The sequence below is a fragment of the Lutjanus erythropterus genome, chromosome 10 (assembly GCF_056507025.1).
Source record: "Lutjanus erythropterus isolate fLutEry1 chromosome 10, fLutEry1.hap2, whole genome shotgun sequence".
Classification (NCBI taxonomy): domain Eukaryota; kingdom Metazoa; phylum Chordata; class Actinopteri; order Lutjaniformes; family Lutjanidae; genus Lutjanus; species Lutjanus erythropterus.
In genome coordinates, this window is record NC_139326.1 from 1,425,069 (window position 1) to 1,438,283 (window position 13,215).

At 36.5% G+C, this 13,215-nt stretch overlaps 1 protein-coding gene across 1 annotated transcript; it reads right to left on the reverse strand.

The window, feature by feature from the left end:
• Positions 1-503: 503 nt before the first annotated feature.
• Positions 504-6,867, reverse strand: LOC146319762 (potassium voltage-gated channel subfamily V member 2-like). The gene is made up of 2 exons (XM_084727802.1): positions 3,682-6,867; positions 504-1,573 (listed from the first exon to the last, which is right to left on the reverse strand). The coding sequence occupies exons 1-2, from the start codon at positions 5,020-5,022 to the stop codon at positions 1,307-1,309; spliced, it is 1,608 nt and encodes a 535-aa protein (XP_084583928.1). The 5' UTR covers positions 5,023-6,867; the 3' UTR covers positions 504-1,306.
• Between the last annotated feature and the right edge of the window lie 6,348 nt (positions 6,868-13,215).

The following is a 13,215-nucleotide window of genomic DNA, read 5'->3' on the forward strand; positions in this document are numbered from 1 at the left end:
ACAGACTGAAAACATGGCAACACTAATATGTGATGCTGATTCCAAAAATACATCTTCCGAAATCAGTGGAACGTAGAATAATGTAGCAAAATAAAGAAAAAAGATCAATTCCCTGAGAGCTTGATGATAAAAAAAAACAAAAAAACAAAAAACATTTTCATTCTAAAGTTCAGACCTCTTCATCCAAACAGTAACATGTAGACAATATCAATACTAATATTTTCAGCAGGACTACTTTTAAAACACATTTGTTAAAAAAAACATTTTCATTTTACAATACAAAAGCATCTTCACAGTTACAATGACAGTATCAGATATAAGCTTTAACTTCACTGAAGCCATGTGATTATTATACTGAAATCCAACATCAAATCCAACATGCCATATTTGTGCAGCAGCAACATTATATCAAATGGAAATATTGCTGTAATATTAATAATAATAATAATAATAATTTGAATTTAAAATCCTAAACAAGTCAAAGTTTAGGACTTGGGGCTTGATTTTTTTTTTAGTGTCCTCCTCTTTACTCTGTTTTCAGGCTTTAGAGCATCTAGACTGTAACGGGAGACTTTGGCCAATCACAGGTCGGCAAGATAGCTGAGTATTGAGTCTCGGGAAAGTGTCTCGACAACCAACTATCTTTCTCCAGAACCGGCAACCCCAGCTTTAACTCGGGACTTGAGTGCAAAAACTTGAGACTTACTTTTGACTTGCAAAACAATAACTTGGTCCCATCTCTGGCATAAAGTAAGAAAAATATGGTGACCTGTAAACAAAAGTAACTATTTTAAAAATTCAAATAGTGTGGCAAATTTCATTTCACTACACTCTTGGAAATAAAGCTGCTAGCAAGAACCATAAAAACGTCTTTGGCTTGTATCCATATGAGAACCCTTTCGTTTTCCAAGGGTTTCATCTAGAACCTTCCATGACAACTCTTTCATGTTCCAAGGGTTTCACCCTGAACCCTGCCAGGATGTTCTACCAGGAACGCTATTATTCTGCAAGGGTTTCATGTAGAATCCGCTCTAGAACCCCTTTCTATTGTGGAAGCAAATGGTTCTGAGTAGAACCTCAGTCCTTCAGGGAAAAACCCTTTGGAACCTTTGTTTCTAAGCGAGTGCTAACTGCGATAGAGAGGCTGTAGATATGCATGTGTGATCCCTCACTGGCTTACCAACAGTGAAAGCTGCCTCTACGGGACTGAACGCACAGCAGGATGTTCTGAGGGACTGAACCCTCGTCTTTTTGCACAGTTTTACAGTCAAGCATTTTATTTCTGTATAAAAAGTCACAGCAGAAATCAGTGTGTGTGACTGTGGTGGTTTCCGAAGCAGTGGTTGAGCTGTGTTAAGGTCCTGTTGGCAAACCGGATCTTCCCTCGTTTCTTCAGCGAGGCTGTGTACTGGTTGGACTTGAGTTTGGAGTAATAGTCTGAGAACTTGTTGAAGAGGATGGATATGGGCAGACCGTTGAGGATGATTCCAAACGCGATGCAGATGAAGGCGAAGAGACGACCCAGGATGGTCTCTGGGTAGACGTCTCCGTAGCCCACAGTGGAGATGCTGACCTGCAGGAGAGCAGAAACACGTGTCACAAACCTTAACAGCAGTGTCCTGTTTGATAGACCCTCAACTGATCGACGTCATCATCAGCAAGAAAGTGGAGAAAAACAGACAGACTGGATTCAAACTGAGAACAATGTGAATGTCAGAGGTCTGGACCTGAGTCACATGACTCAAGTCACAAATATGATGACATGAAAAAATCAAATTAGACTTGCAACTTGACTTGGACTTAATGATCAGTTAACTTTGTGAACTTTATGATCAGTTATTACAGTGATGCATCATACAGCTGTACCTGCAGAAAGCAAACAAGTGAATCTTGTTGATTTTAAACTCAATAAAATTAACTAAATCTATTCAACAGCTTCACTTGATTGTTGAGTCAGAGCCCTTTTACCAACTTGTGTCACATCAGGGACACAAAGTGAAGATATATCACTCTTTAATTTGCTCTCTCTCTCCACCAACACACTCTGATGTCATTTGTATTTATCTGTGGAGAGAGAAGCTCCGCCCACTGTCACACCCCCGTGGCAAAAGTTTGAAACAAACGGTGATCTTCAATTCTCTTGTCTACCTTTCCAAGAGGGAAGTTCTATGAGACGTTCTGCTGACAGACGTCGCTGCTCTAATGTTGCAAAAATGGCACATAATTGCATCTGTATCTGTTCATATGAAGACAACAAGGATCTGTAGCAGTGACTCACAGTTTCCTTCACTATAACCATCGCTATGATCATGAGGATTATCATTTGGATTAAAAGTAAGATTCTACCTCTCGGTCACAGAGGGAGGGGAGTGAGCTGCTAACAGGTTTATCAGTGAGAACAGATAACAAAGACAAGTTATTCCACCCTGTGAAACTGACCAGACACTACGAGTAAATCAGTAAATATACTTTATAGATATGCAGTCTGTAGTGTGAACCTTGTCATGGAGCACAGTGAAGCAGGAGCTGAGACATCCTGCAGGAGAGCTGACCTCATTATGTTCTGTAAGCCAGGTAGTGCTGCAGAGTAATCTAATAATGAAACACAGTGAACACACCGATCAGAGACTGTGTCAGCACTGATTCAGTGACAGGACGTTTTATTTCCCTCATAGAAAGAGGTTACTTTAGTTTGTCACTCAGAGCAGTGGTTTATTTAAGATCCCTAATTTTAAGATTTGTGTGTTTTCCATACTTTTGTACTTTTTTAAAGGACAACTTTTTCAGCGTGGACCCAATTTTCCCAAACTAACGACTATTTTAATTATCGATTAATCTGCCTCAATTACTCAATTAATGGTTTAGCCTATAAAAAGTAAAAAAAAAATTGCAAAAAATGCTCCTCATTATTTCCCAGACACCAAAGTGACGCCTTGGCGTGGCTTCTTTTGTCCAACAAACTGTCCAAAACCAAAAGTCTCTTTATTTACTCTCATAAATGACAAAGAAAAGTAGCAAATCCTCACAACTGACAGGGTTTGTGCAACTTTTAAGAGTTTAATTCAAGCTGGTGGTGAGTTTTATTTTGTTTCTGTCCGGTTTTAAGGATGATGATAATGTTGTTTAAATTACTGATTTGAAGATAAGATAACAACAATGTAAAAGACGTAACAAGAAGAAACAGACAAGAGTCAGAGACTCGACAACAAAGAAAAAGTGAGGTTCAGTTTCAGCTTTGCACAGAAACAGTCAGTAGAAATGTCCTTCAGGGGACAACTTTTTATTTTTATACTTTGAGAACATTTCAGAGCCTGAACTTTTTCACTTTTACTGCAGTAAACAGGTCGAATCAGTACTTCTACTTTTACCAGAGCCTTTTTTGTGCAAATATTTGTACCTCTACTTGAGTAACGGATACATGTACTTTTTCCACCTCTGTTGTACGGATCCTTTTCTATAAAGTTGTCAGACACAGGAAGGATTATGTCATTGCTGAGTTTCCCTTCTGCATCTTCCACTGCAGTGACCTCCCTCAATAAATCACCAAGTTAGACACACGCAAAAAATATTGAAGTTACCCTTTAAGGTTTCTGTTAATCTTCCACCTGTTTTGTTATTTTTGAATTAATTGTCTTCTTTCCTTGTTCCTTTCACACTATTACTGCAGACATTTGTACTTACAGCTGCCCACCACCATGCGTGAGGGATGCTGGTGAAGTTCGTTTGCGGCATGTCGTGCTCCACAGTGTAAACCATGGCGGAGAAGCTGAAGATGCCCATAGCGATGAAGAGGAAGAGGCAGCCCACCTGCTGGTAGCACTGACGCAGGGTGAAGCCGAACGCCCGCAGACCTGTGGAGTGTCGCGCCAGCTTCAAGATACGAAAGATCCGCATCAGTCTCATGATCCGCAGCACCTGGCCCAGCTTCCCCACCTGCCCCACCGCCTGCATGTCGGCCTCGTGCTTCATGTAGTTCTCCTCGTTGTCAAATAACTCGAGGAAGACCTGCAGGTACTGAGGCAGGATGGCGATCAGGTCCACGGTGTTGAGCACGCTCCTGCTGAAGGCCTTGAGGTCCGGCGTGGATATCAGACGGAGCAGGTACTCCATGGTGAAGAAGGCGATGCACATGGACTCCACGTACTCCCAGTATGTCTTCCCACTGAGCTGACCTGTCGGAGTCCTGTACTGCATCTCCTCCACCGTGTTGAGAGTCATGGCCACCAGAGAGATCAAGACAAACAGGCTGGACGCCACCGCCATCAGCTTGGCCTTGATGGACGAAAACGGCTTCTCCATCAGGTTCCAGATGGCTCGCCGCCTCTGTCCCATGAACATGTCGTGGAAGAGCTCCTCGTTCTCCTCAATCTCCACCTCCGCCTCCAGCTCCCTCTGGATCTTCAGCTGGTCGTTCAGCTCATCCTGCCGCTCCTCGAAGGAGATGCGGCAGCAGCGGTGGGTGTTCCTGATCCTCACGCCCCAGTAGTTGATCTCCTCCAGGAAGTTTCGGGGACACAACTCGTCTTTGATCCACAGCACGCCGGTCCTGTAGAAGTTGAAGATGCTGTGAAAGACGTCTGGGTCCCTGTCAAAGAAGTACTCGTTGTTGGTCACAGTGTAGTCATCACACAGGTCCAGCTTCATGTTGTGGTCCGTGTAGGTGGCCAGGCGTCCGATTCTGGTCTTGGGATACTTAGCAGCCATCTTGTAGGCGATCTGGTAGGGCTTTCCCCCGACATTGATGTTGATCACATAGTTCTTCTTGGAAGGTGAGAACTGTTTGGAGAAGCTGTACGGAATAATGTCGTCCTCCTCATCCTCGTACTCGGCGTAGATGTCGTAGATGTCCCTGTCCCTGCTCAGCTCCTGCATGGAGTTCCATGTCTTCACGCAGCTCTCCTTGGCGAGCGGATACGCAATCTCAGAGGGTCTCCGACTAATGTCTGAATCTGTGACTTTGTAGTTGGGGAAGAGACTCTGTCTCCTGTTCCACAGGTTGACCACCTTGCTGGTGCTCCCCATGTCGATCTCCCCCCTGGACTACAGAGCAGACAGAGCGCTCAGACCAGCCAGCATTACCACGGTCTAATACCCCCGTTACCAAGGACAGGAGCAGGATGCCTCATGGCCCCATTAATGTTGCTGACTGAGAGGATCCGTGTGCTTACAGGACATCTAAATACTATTATCCCCCGCTGAGCTGTCGGGCTCACATGACACTGGCGTTGTGGCACCTCTCAACACATGCCCGTCATGAACTCACCTTCTGTTAGTTCATAAACGTTCATGATATGAGCTGCTAGTGCAGCTGATTTGTGTGATTTAAGGACAGAAAATACAACAATCAGCATTGTTTTCCTCACATGTATTTATGAATGCATCAGCTTGGTGCCACGCATTAATCTTTAAACAATCCCTACAGATTACTCAAGGAAGTCATATTGGAGGGCTATGATTGGAAAATACCACCGCGCGACTTGTTTTCTTCATGCTCTTTGAGGAAAATTAAAATACTGGCAGATGATTTTTTTGTAGATAAAATGCTAAATATTTTTGCACATTTTTATTTTGGGTTAAGAGTCTTTTTCAATGTTTACAACAAATTGTTTATGTTGGTTTTTATTGTGCTCATACTTTAAGATTCCCATACTGAAGGGGAACAAAGGGAAGGCTGGTGGATACATACAAGAGGATAAAGGCTTTAAGCATTAGCCTACTTCCTGATTGGGGGGGGTGTGCAGGAGGAATCTTCAGAACCTGAAGTGAGTCGAGGTCACAGACTCGAGGAAATAATCTTCTGCCTCTTATTGATAATCAATACGTCTGCGATACTATCTGAACTAACAGAGCAAGTAGTGACTTAACCAGATGGAATTTCCACTCAGAAGAAGTCTGTAACTTAAGTGCCAATTAAATCTTGTTATTGATTATCAGATTATTGTCCTGCTGATTAACAGTGCCGGCTGAGCAGAGATGTATTCTGTGAGGCCACTGGCTGATAATATAATGAAACATGCTGTAGATTCTTATTTACCGCCTTGGTGTCAAGCAGCGCTGACTAGTTAAAACAATTAAGGCTTTAAGTAGTTAAAGCAGTGACATTTAAATAGAGCCGCCAGACTTAAGCTTGTCTTGTTGGTGTAGTTTGTCAAAAGACCCAGAGGTAAACTGGATTTGTCATGCAAACCACAGCGTCACACTGGAAAGAAGAAACGGCTGTGAAAAAAAGGAAATGTTAATATTTATGATGTATGATCTGATGTACTGAATGATTTACAGTGTTAAGCTTCATGGTTACTGATGAGCCTCTTAAAGACTTAAAATGAGAAAAAATAACTGAACAAAACAGAGAGAAATGAAAAAAAAAAAGAAAAAAAAAAACTGAAACGTGTTTTGTATGCTATGAATTAGTAATGATTCATTGATTGTTAGCATTTTCACCTACTCTTTATTGAAAAATGCACCAAATTTGCAGCCTTATTTTAAAGATGTGAGTTTAACCACTGAGCAGAACAGAACAGGAGTGTAGAGAAATTTAGACTGAAGATTTGGAGAAACAAGAACCACTTTGATTGAAAGCTGCTATTGACAGAGCATTAAACATGAACAGTTAAAAAGTAACTAATACTCTGAGTAGTTTTTGAGATTAGTACTTTGTACTTTTGCTTATTTTGTAACACCAGTACTTTTACTTGTAATTGAGTAATATTTCAGTCGTGTAACAGTACTTTCCACCACTGAATATTACCCACATTTCCTCAACAAATAAAAGGATAAAAGGACAGCAGATTTATCTTGGTATTAACTTTGTCTTTTGGATTTCTGTTTTTTTCAGCAGTAATTGTTTATTTGATAGACATCAAGTAAAAAAGTCAAGCATCACCGAGACAAACCTTTGGTTCTGGTTTGGACAGAAATGATCAGCCCTTTGGTACGTCCACTGACTACACAGCATCAGTGGTTCCTGCACTTCTGCACTTATATTTAAATTTAGAATGAACATTTTTTTTCCTCAATGATCCAGAGACAATCCAGGAAGCAGGATTGTAAAACAAAGTATTAATGGAAATCTCTATACGGGCATTTCACAGGATTAATATCATCTGCTCTCATCATCAGTCACTATTGTCCACAAGATTTACGGATCAAATTTAGTAAAGTCCCTTTAAAGCTGCTTAGTAAAGAAGAATGTAGGTTATAATCCTTCATATAGGGTTATAAAGCCTCCTGTCAGTCACATACATTCTTTACACCTACATGCTGTTATTTACAGCTGAGAAATCCACACACAGACTGTTCAGTGACATAAATGCTTCTGTTTGACCTCTGTTGATGTGATTACACTCAGACTGTAGAGACTCTGCTCGGAGTTTGTTTTTGTGTTTTCCTCACAGCTGTTTGGTTTGTAGAACGACACCATAAAAACTAAATGTTTTACATGTCGTCTCATCATACGCTCGTTTGACCACTTCCAGGTACATAATCTGAGTTTTACCCCTTTCAGTTCATCATATAAAGTCGTAACAGATTCAAATCACCATATTGCACAATTTATGTTGAGGTGAAAATGCTGCTTTTCCACCAACATGGATCAGTCATTCAGTCCTGGAGCTGATTTTAGCTTTTTTTTTTTTTTTTTTTTTTTTTTTTTTTTTTTTGACCTTTAATGTCTGTCTGCCTGCCTATCTATCTATCTATCTATCTATCTATCTATCTATCTATCTATCTATCTATCTATCTATCTATTTTCACTGTTTTTTTTAATGAAAAATGATCAAAATGAGTTTCCTCACGACAAATAACTAAATAAAGTATGATAGAGAAATGGGTGTATCTCAGAACTATATGCAGTTATCTAAAATACTTGGTACCAATGACTGGAAAACTTCAGTTTTAACAGTTTGTGCTGTAAATCTAAAATTTAGCATGTCAAAGGAGTATTAAACTTATTTTGTGAGTTGAGATTCAACTTTTGTGATGTTTAGCCAAATGTCCTGACAGTTTCCCCTCCAGTTGGAAAAAAATTATGTCAGGGCTTCCATAGTGGACTCATTAATATCTTCTCAAAGATTCATTCAAGATTGGATGACAGTTAATAAACATGTTCATAAGAGACACCTGCTCTCGTCCTGAATGTCACTGATGACTCATCAGACCTCTGAGAGGATTAATTTGTCTCCTGCAGTGTTAATTTACCTGAACAGCACTGACCGTACCTGTGAGCTCAGTATCACTGTGAACAAGACTCACCTGACAAATATTAATGATAATATATAATAAATGCATTTAAATGAGTGGTACTGTGGCGAGATTTGGTTTTTTGAATACTGAGTGAACTGTTCACAACTATTTTATTTCTCCTAAATAGATTTCTAGTTTAATGACTGGGTGTGTTCCCCGTCTCCCAGGTCACAGTTTTCTGATGAATACTGATCAGGTTTTTGCTATTAGAACCACCAGAGTACATGGAACGTTCTGCCTATTGACGCTGAACTATGTATGTATATATGCATGGTCATATGTATGTATGGTCATATGTATGTATGTATGTATGTATGTATGGTCATATGTTTGGCCATATGTATGAATGTATGCTCATATGTATGTATGGTCATATGTATGTATGTATGTATTTATGCTCATATGTATGTATGTATGTATTTATGCTCATATGTATGTATGTATGTATGTATGCTCATATGTATGTATGTATGTATGTATGTATGTATATATGTATGTGTGGTCATATGTATGTATGTATGTATGTATGTATGTATGTATGTATGTATGTATGTATGTATGTATGGTCATATCCCTCTATGGTAAACATTATGATGCCAGTAAAGGAAATGTGTTTTTATGTCTCAAAATAGACTAAATAAACATAATCTGAAGAAATTTTATTATTTTTTTTATTTTTGGAAGTTTTTGGGGTTCGTTGCCTGTAGGCAACATTGTACCATAATGGTGCATAAGTGAAAAAGAACGTTCCTTTTCCAATTTGAACATTGTCTATTTCATAAACATTTGCAAAAATATTCAATAACATCAAGAAGTCACAATTCATTTTAAATTTTAAATTAAAAAGAATTATGAAAAGAATTTAAATATATATGTATGTATGTATGTATGTATGTATGTATGGTCATATATATGTATGTATGTATGTATGTATGTATGGTCATATGTATGTATGCATGGTCACATGTATGTATGTATTCTCATATGTATGTATGTATGTATATATGTATGGTCATATGTATGTATGTATGTATGTATATATACTCATATGTATGTATGGTCATATGTATGTATGTATGTATGTATGTATGTATGGTCATAAGTATGTATATATGTATGTATGTATGTATGTATGTATATATGCATTGTCATATGTATGTATGGTCATATGTATGTATGTATGTATGTATGTATGTATGTATGTATGGTCATATGTATGTATGTTTGTATGCATGGTCATATGTTTGGCCATATGTATGAATGTATGCTCATATGTATGTATGGTCATATGTATGTATGTATGTATGTATGTATGTATGGTCATATGTATGTATGCTCATATGTATGTATGTATGTATTTATGCTCATATGTATGTATGTATGTATTTATGCTCATATGTATGTATGTATTTATGTATGCTCATATGTATGTATGTATGTATGTATGTATGTATGTATGTATGTATGTATGGTCATATCCCTCTATGGTACACATTATGATGCCAGTGAGGGAAATGTGTTTTTATGTCTCAAAATAGACTAAATAAACATAATCTGAAGAAATTTAATTATTTTGTATGTATGTATGCATGGTCATATGTATGTATGTATGTATGTATGTATGTATGTATGTATGCTCATATGTATGTATGTATGTATGCATGGTCATATGTATGTATGTATTCTCATATGTATGTAGGTATGTATGTATGTATGTATGTATGGTCATATGTATGTATGTATATATGCTCATATGTATGTATGCTTATATGTATGTATGTATGCATGGTCATATGTATGTATGTATTCTTATATGTATGTAGGTATGTATGTATGTATGTATGTATGTAGGTATGGTCATATGTATGTATGTATGTATGTATGTATGTATGTATGTATGTATGTATGTATGGTCATATGTATGTATGTATGCTCATATGTATGTATGCATGGTCATATGTATGTATGTATGCTCATATGTATGTATGCATGGTCATATGTATGTATGTATATATGCTCATATGTATGTATGCTCATATGTATGTATGTATGCATGGTCATATGTATGGCCATATTTATGTATGTATGTATGTATTCTCATATGTATGTATGTATGTATACATGGCCATATGTATGTATGTATGTATGTGTGCTCATATGTATGTATGTATGCATGCATGGTCATATGTATGTATGTATGTATGTATGTATGTATGTATGCATGGTCATATGTATGTATGTATGTATGTATGTATGTATGTATGTATGTATGCATGGTCATATGTATGTATGTATGTATGCTCATATGTACGTATGTATGTATGCATGGTCATATGTATGTATGTATGCTCATATGTATGTATGTATGTATGTATGTATGTATGTATGTATGTATGTATGTATGGTCATATCCCTCTATGGTACACATTATGATGCCAGTGAGGGAAATGTGTTTTTATGTCTCAAAATAGACTAAATAAACATAATCTGAAGAAATTTAATTATTTTGTATGTATGTATGCATGGTCATATGTATGTATGTATGTATGTATGTATGTATGTATGTATGCTCATATGTATGTATGTATGTATGCATGGTCATATGTATGTATGTATTCTCATATGTATGTAGGTATGTATGTATGTATGTATGTATGGTCATATGTATGTATGTATATATGCTCATATGTATGTATGCTTATATGTATGTATGTATGCATGGTCATATGTATGTATGTATTCTTATATGTATGTAGGTATGTATGTATGTATGTATGTATGTAGGTATGGTCATATGTATGTATGTATGTATGTATGTATGTATGTATGTATGTATGTATGGTCATATGTATGTATGTATGCTCATATGTATGTATGCATGGTCATATGTATGTATGTATGCTCATATGTATGTATGCATGGTCATATGTATGTATGTATATATGCTCATATGTATGTATGCTCATATGTATGTATGTATGCATGGTCATATGTATGGCCATATTTATGTATGTATGTATGTATTCTCATATGTATGTATGTATGTATACATGGCCATATGTATGTATGTATGTATGCTCATATGTATGTATGTATGCATGCATGGTCATATGTATGTATGTATGTATGTATGTATGTATGTATGCATGGTCATATGTATGTATGTATGTATGTATGTATGTATGTATGTATGTATGCATGGTCATATGTATGTATGTATGTATGCTCATATGTACGTATGTATGTATGCATGGTCATATGTATGTATGTATGCTCATATGTATGTATGTATGTATGCATGGTCATATGTATGTATGTATGTATGTATGTATGTATGTATGTATGTAGGTATGGTCATATGTATGTATGTATGTATGTATGTATGTATGTATGTATGTATGTATGTATGTATGTATGGTCATATGTATGTATGTATGCTCATATGTATGTATGCATGGTCAAATGTATGTATGTATGCTCATATGTATGTATGCATGGTCATATGTATGTATGTATATATGCTCATATGTATTAATGCTCATATGTATGTATGTATGCATAGTCATATGTATGGCCATATTTATGTATGTATGTATTCTCATATGTATGTATGTATGTATACATGGCCATATGTATGTATGTATGCTCATATGTATGTATGTATGCATGGTCATATATATGTATGTATGTATGTATGTATGTATGTATGTATGCATGTTCATATGTATGTATGTATGTATGTATGTATGTATGTATGTATGTATGTATGCATGGTCATATGTATGTATGTATGTATGTATGTATGCTCATATGTACGTATGTATGTATGCATGGTCATATGTATGTATGTATGTATGTATGTATGCATGGTCATATGTATGTATGTATGCTCATATGTACGTATGTATGTATGCATGGTCATATGTATGTATGTATGTATGTATGTATGTATGTATGTGTGTATGTATGTATGGTCATATGAATGTATGCATGGTCATATGTATGTATGGTCATATGTATGTATGTATGTATGTATGTATGTATGTATGGTCATATGTATGTATGTATGTATGTATGTATGTATGTATGCATGGTCATATGTATGTATGTATGCTCATATGTATGTATGCATGGTCATATGTATGTATGTATATATGCTCATATGTATGTATGTATGCATGGTCATATGTATGGCCATATTTATGTATGTATGTATGTATTCTCATATGTATGTATGTATGTATACATGGTCATATGTATGTATGTATGCTCATATGTATGTATGTATGCATGGTCATATGTATGTATGTATGTATGTATGTATGTATGCTCATATGTATGTATGTATGTATGTATGTATGTATGCATGGTCATATGTATGTATGTATTCTCATATGTATGTAGGTATGTATGTATGTATGTATGTATGCTCATATGTATGTATGTATGTATGTATGTAGGTATGGTCATATGTATGTATGTATGTATTTATGTATGGTCATATGTATGTATGTATGCTCATATGTATGTATGCATGGTCATATGTATGTATGTATGCTCATATGTATGTATGCATGGTCATATGTATGTATGTATATATGCTCATATGTATGTATGCTCATATGTATGTATGTATGCATGGTCATATGTATGGCCATATTTATGTATGTATGTATGTATTCTCATATGTATGTATGTATGTATACATGGTCATATGTATGTATGTATGCTCATATGTATGTATGTATGCATGGTCATATGTATGTATGTATGTATGTATGTATGTATGTATGTATGTATGTATGTATGTATGTATGCTCATATGTATGTATGTATGTATGTATGCATGGTCATATGTGTGTATGTATTCTCATATGCATGTAGGTATGTATGTATGTATGTATGTATGTATGTATGTATGTATGGTCATATGTATGTATGTATATATGCTCATATGTATGTATGCTCATATGT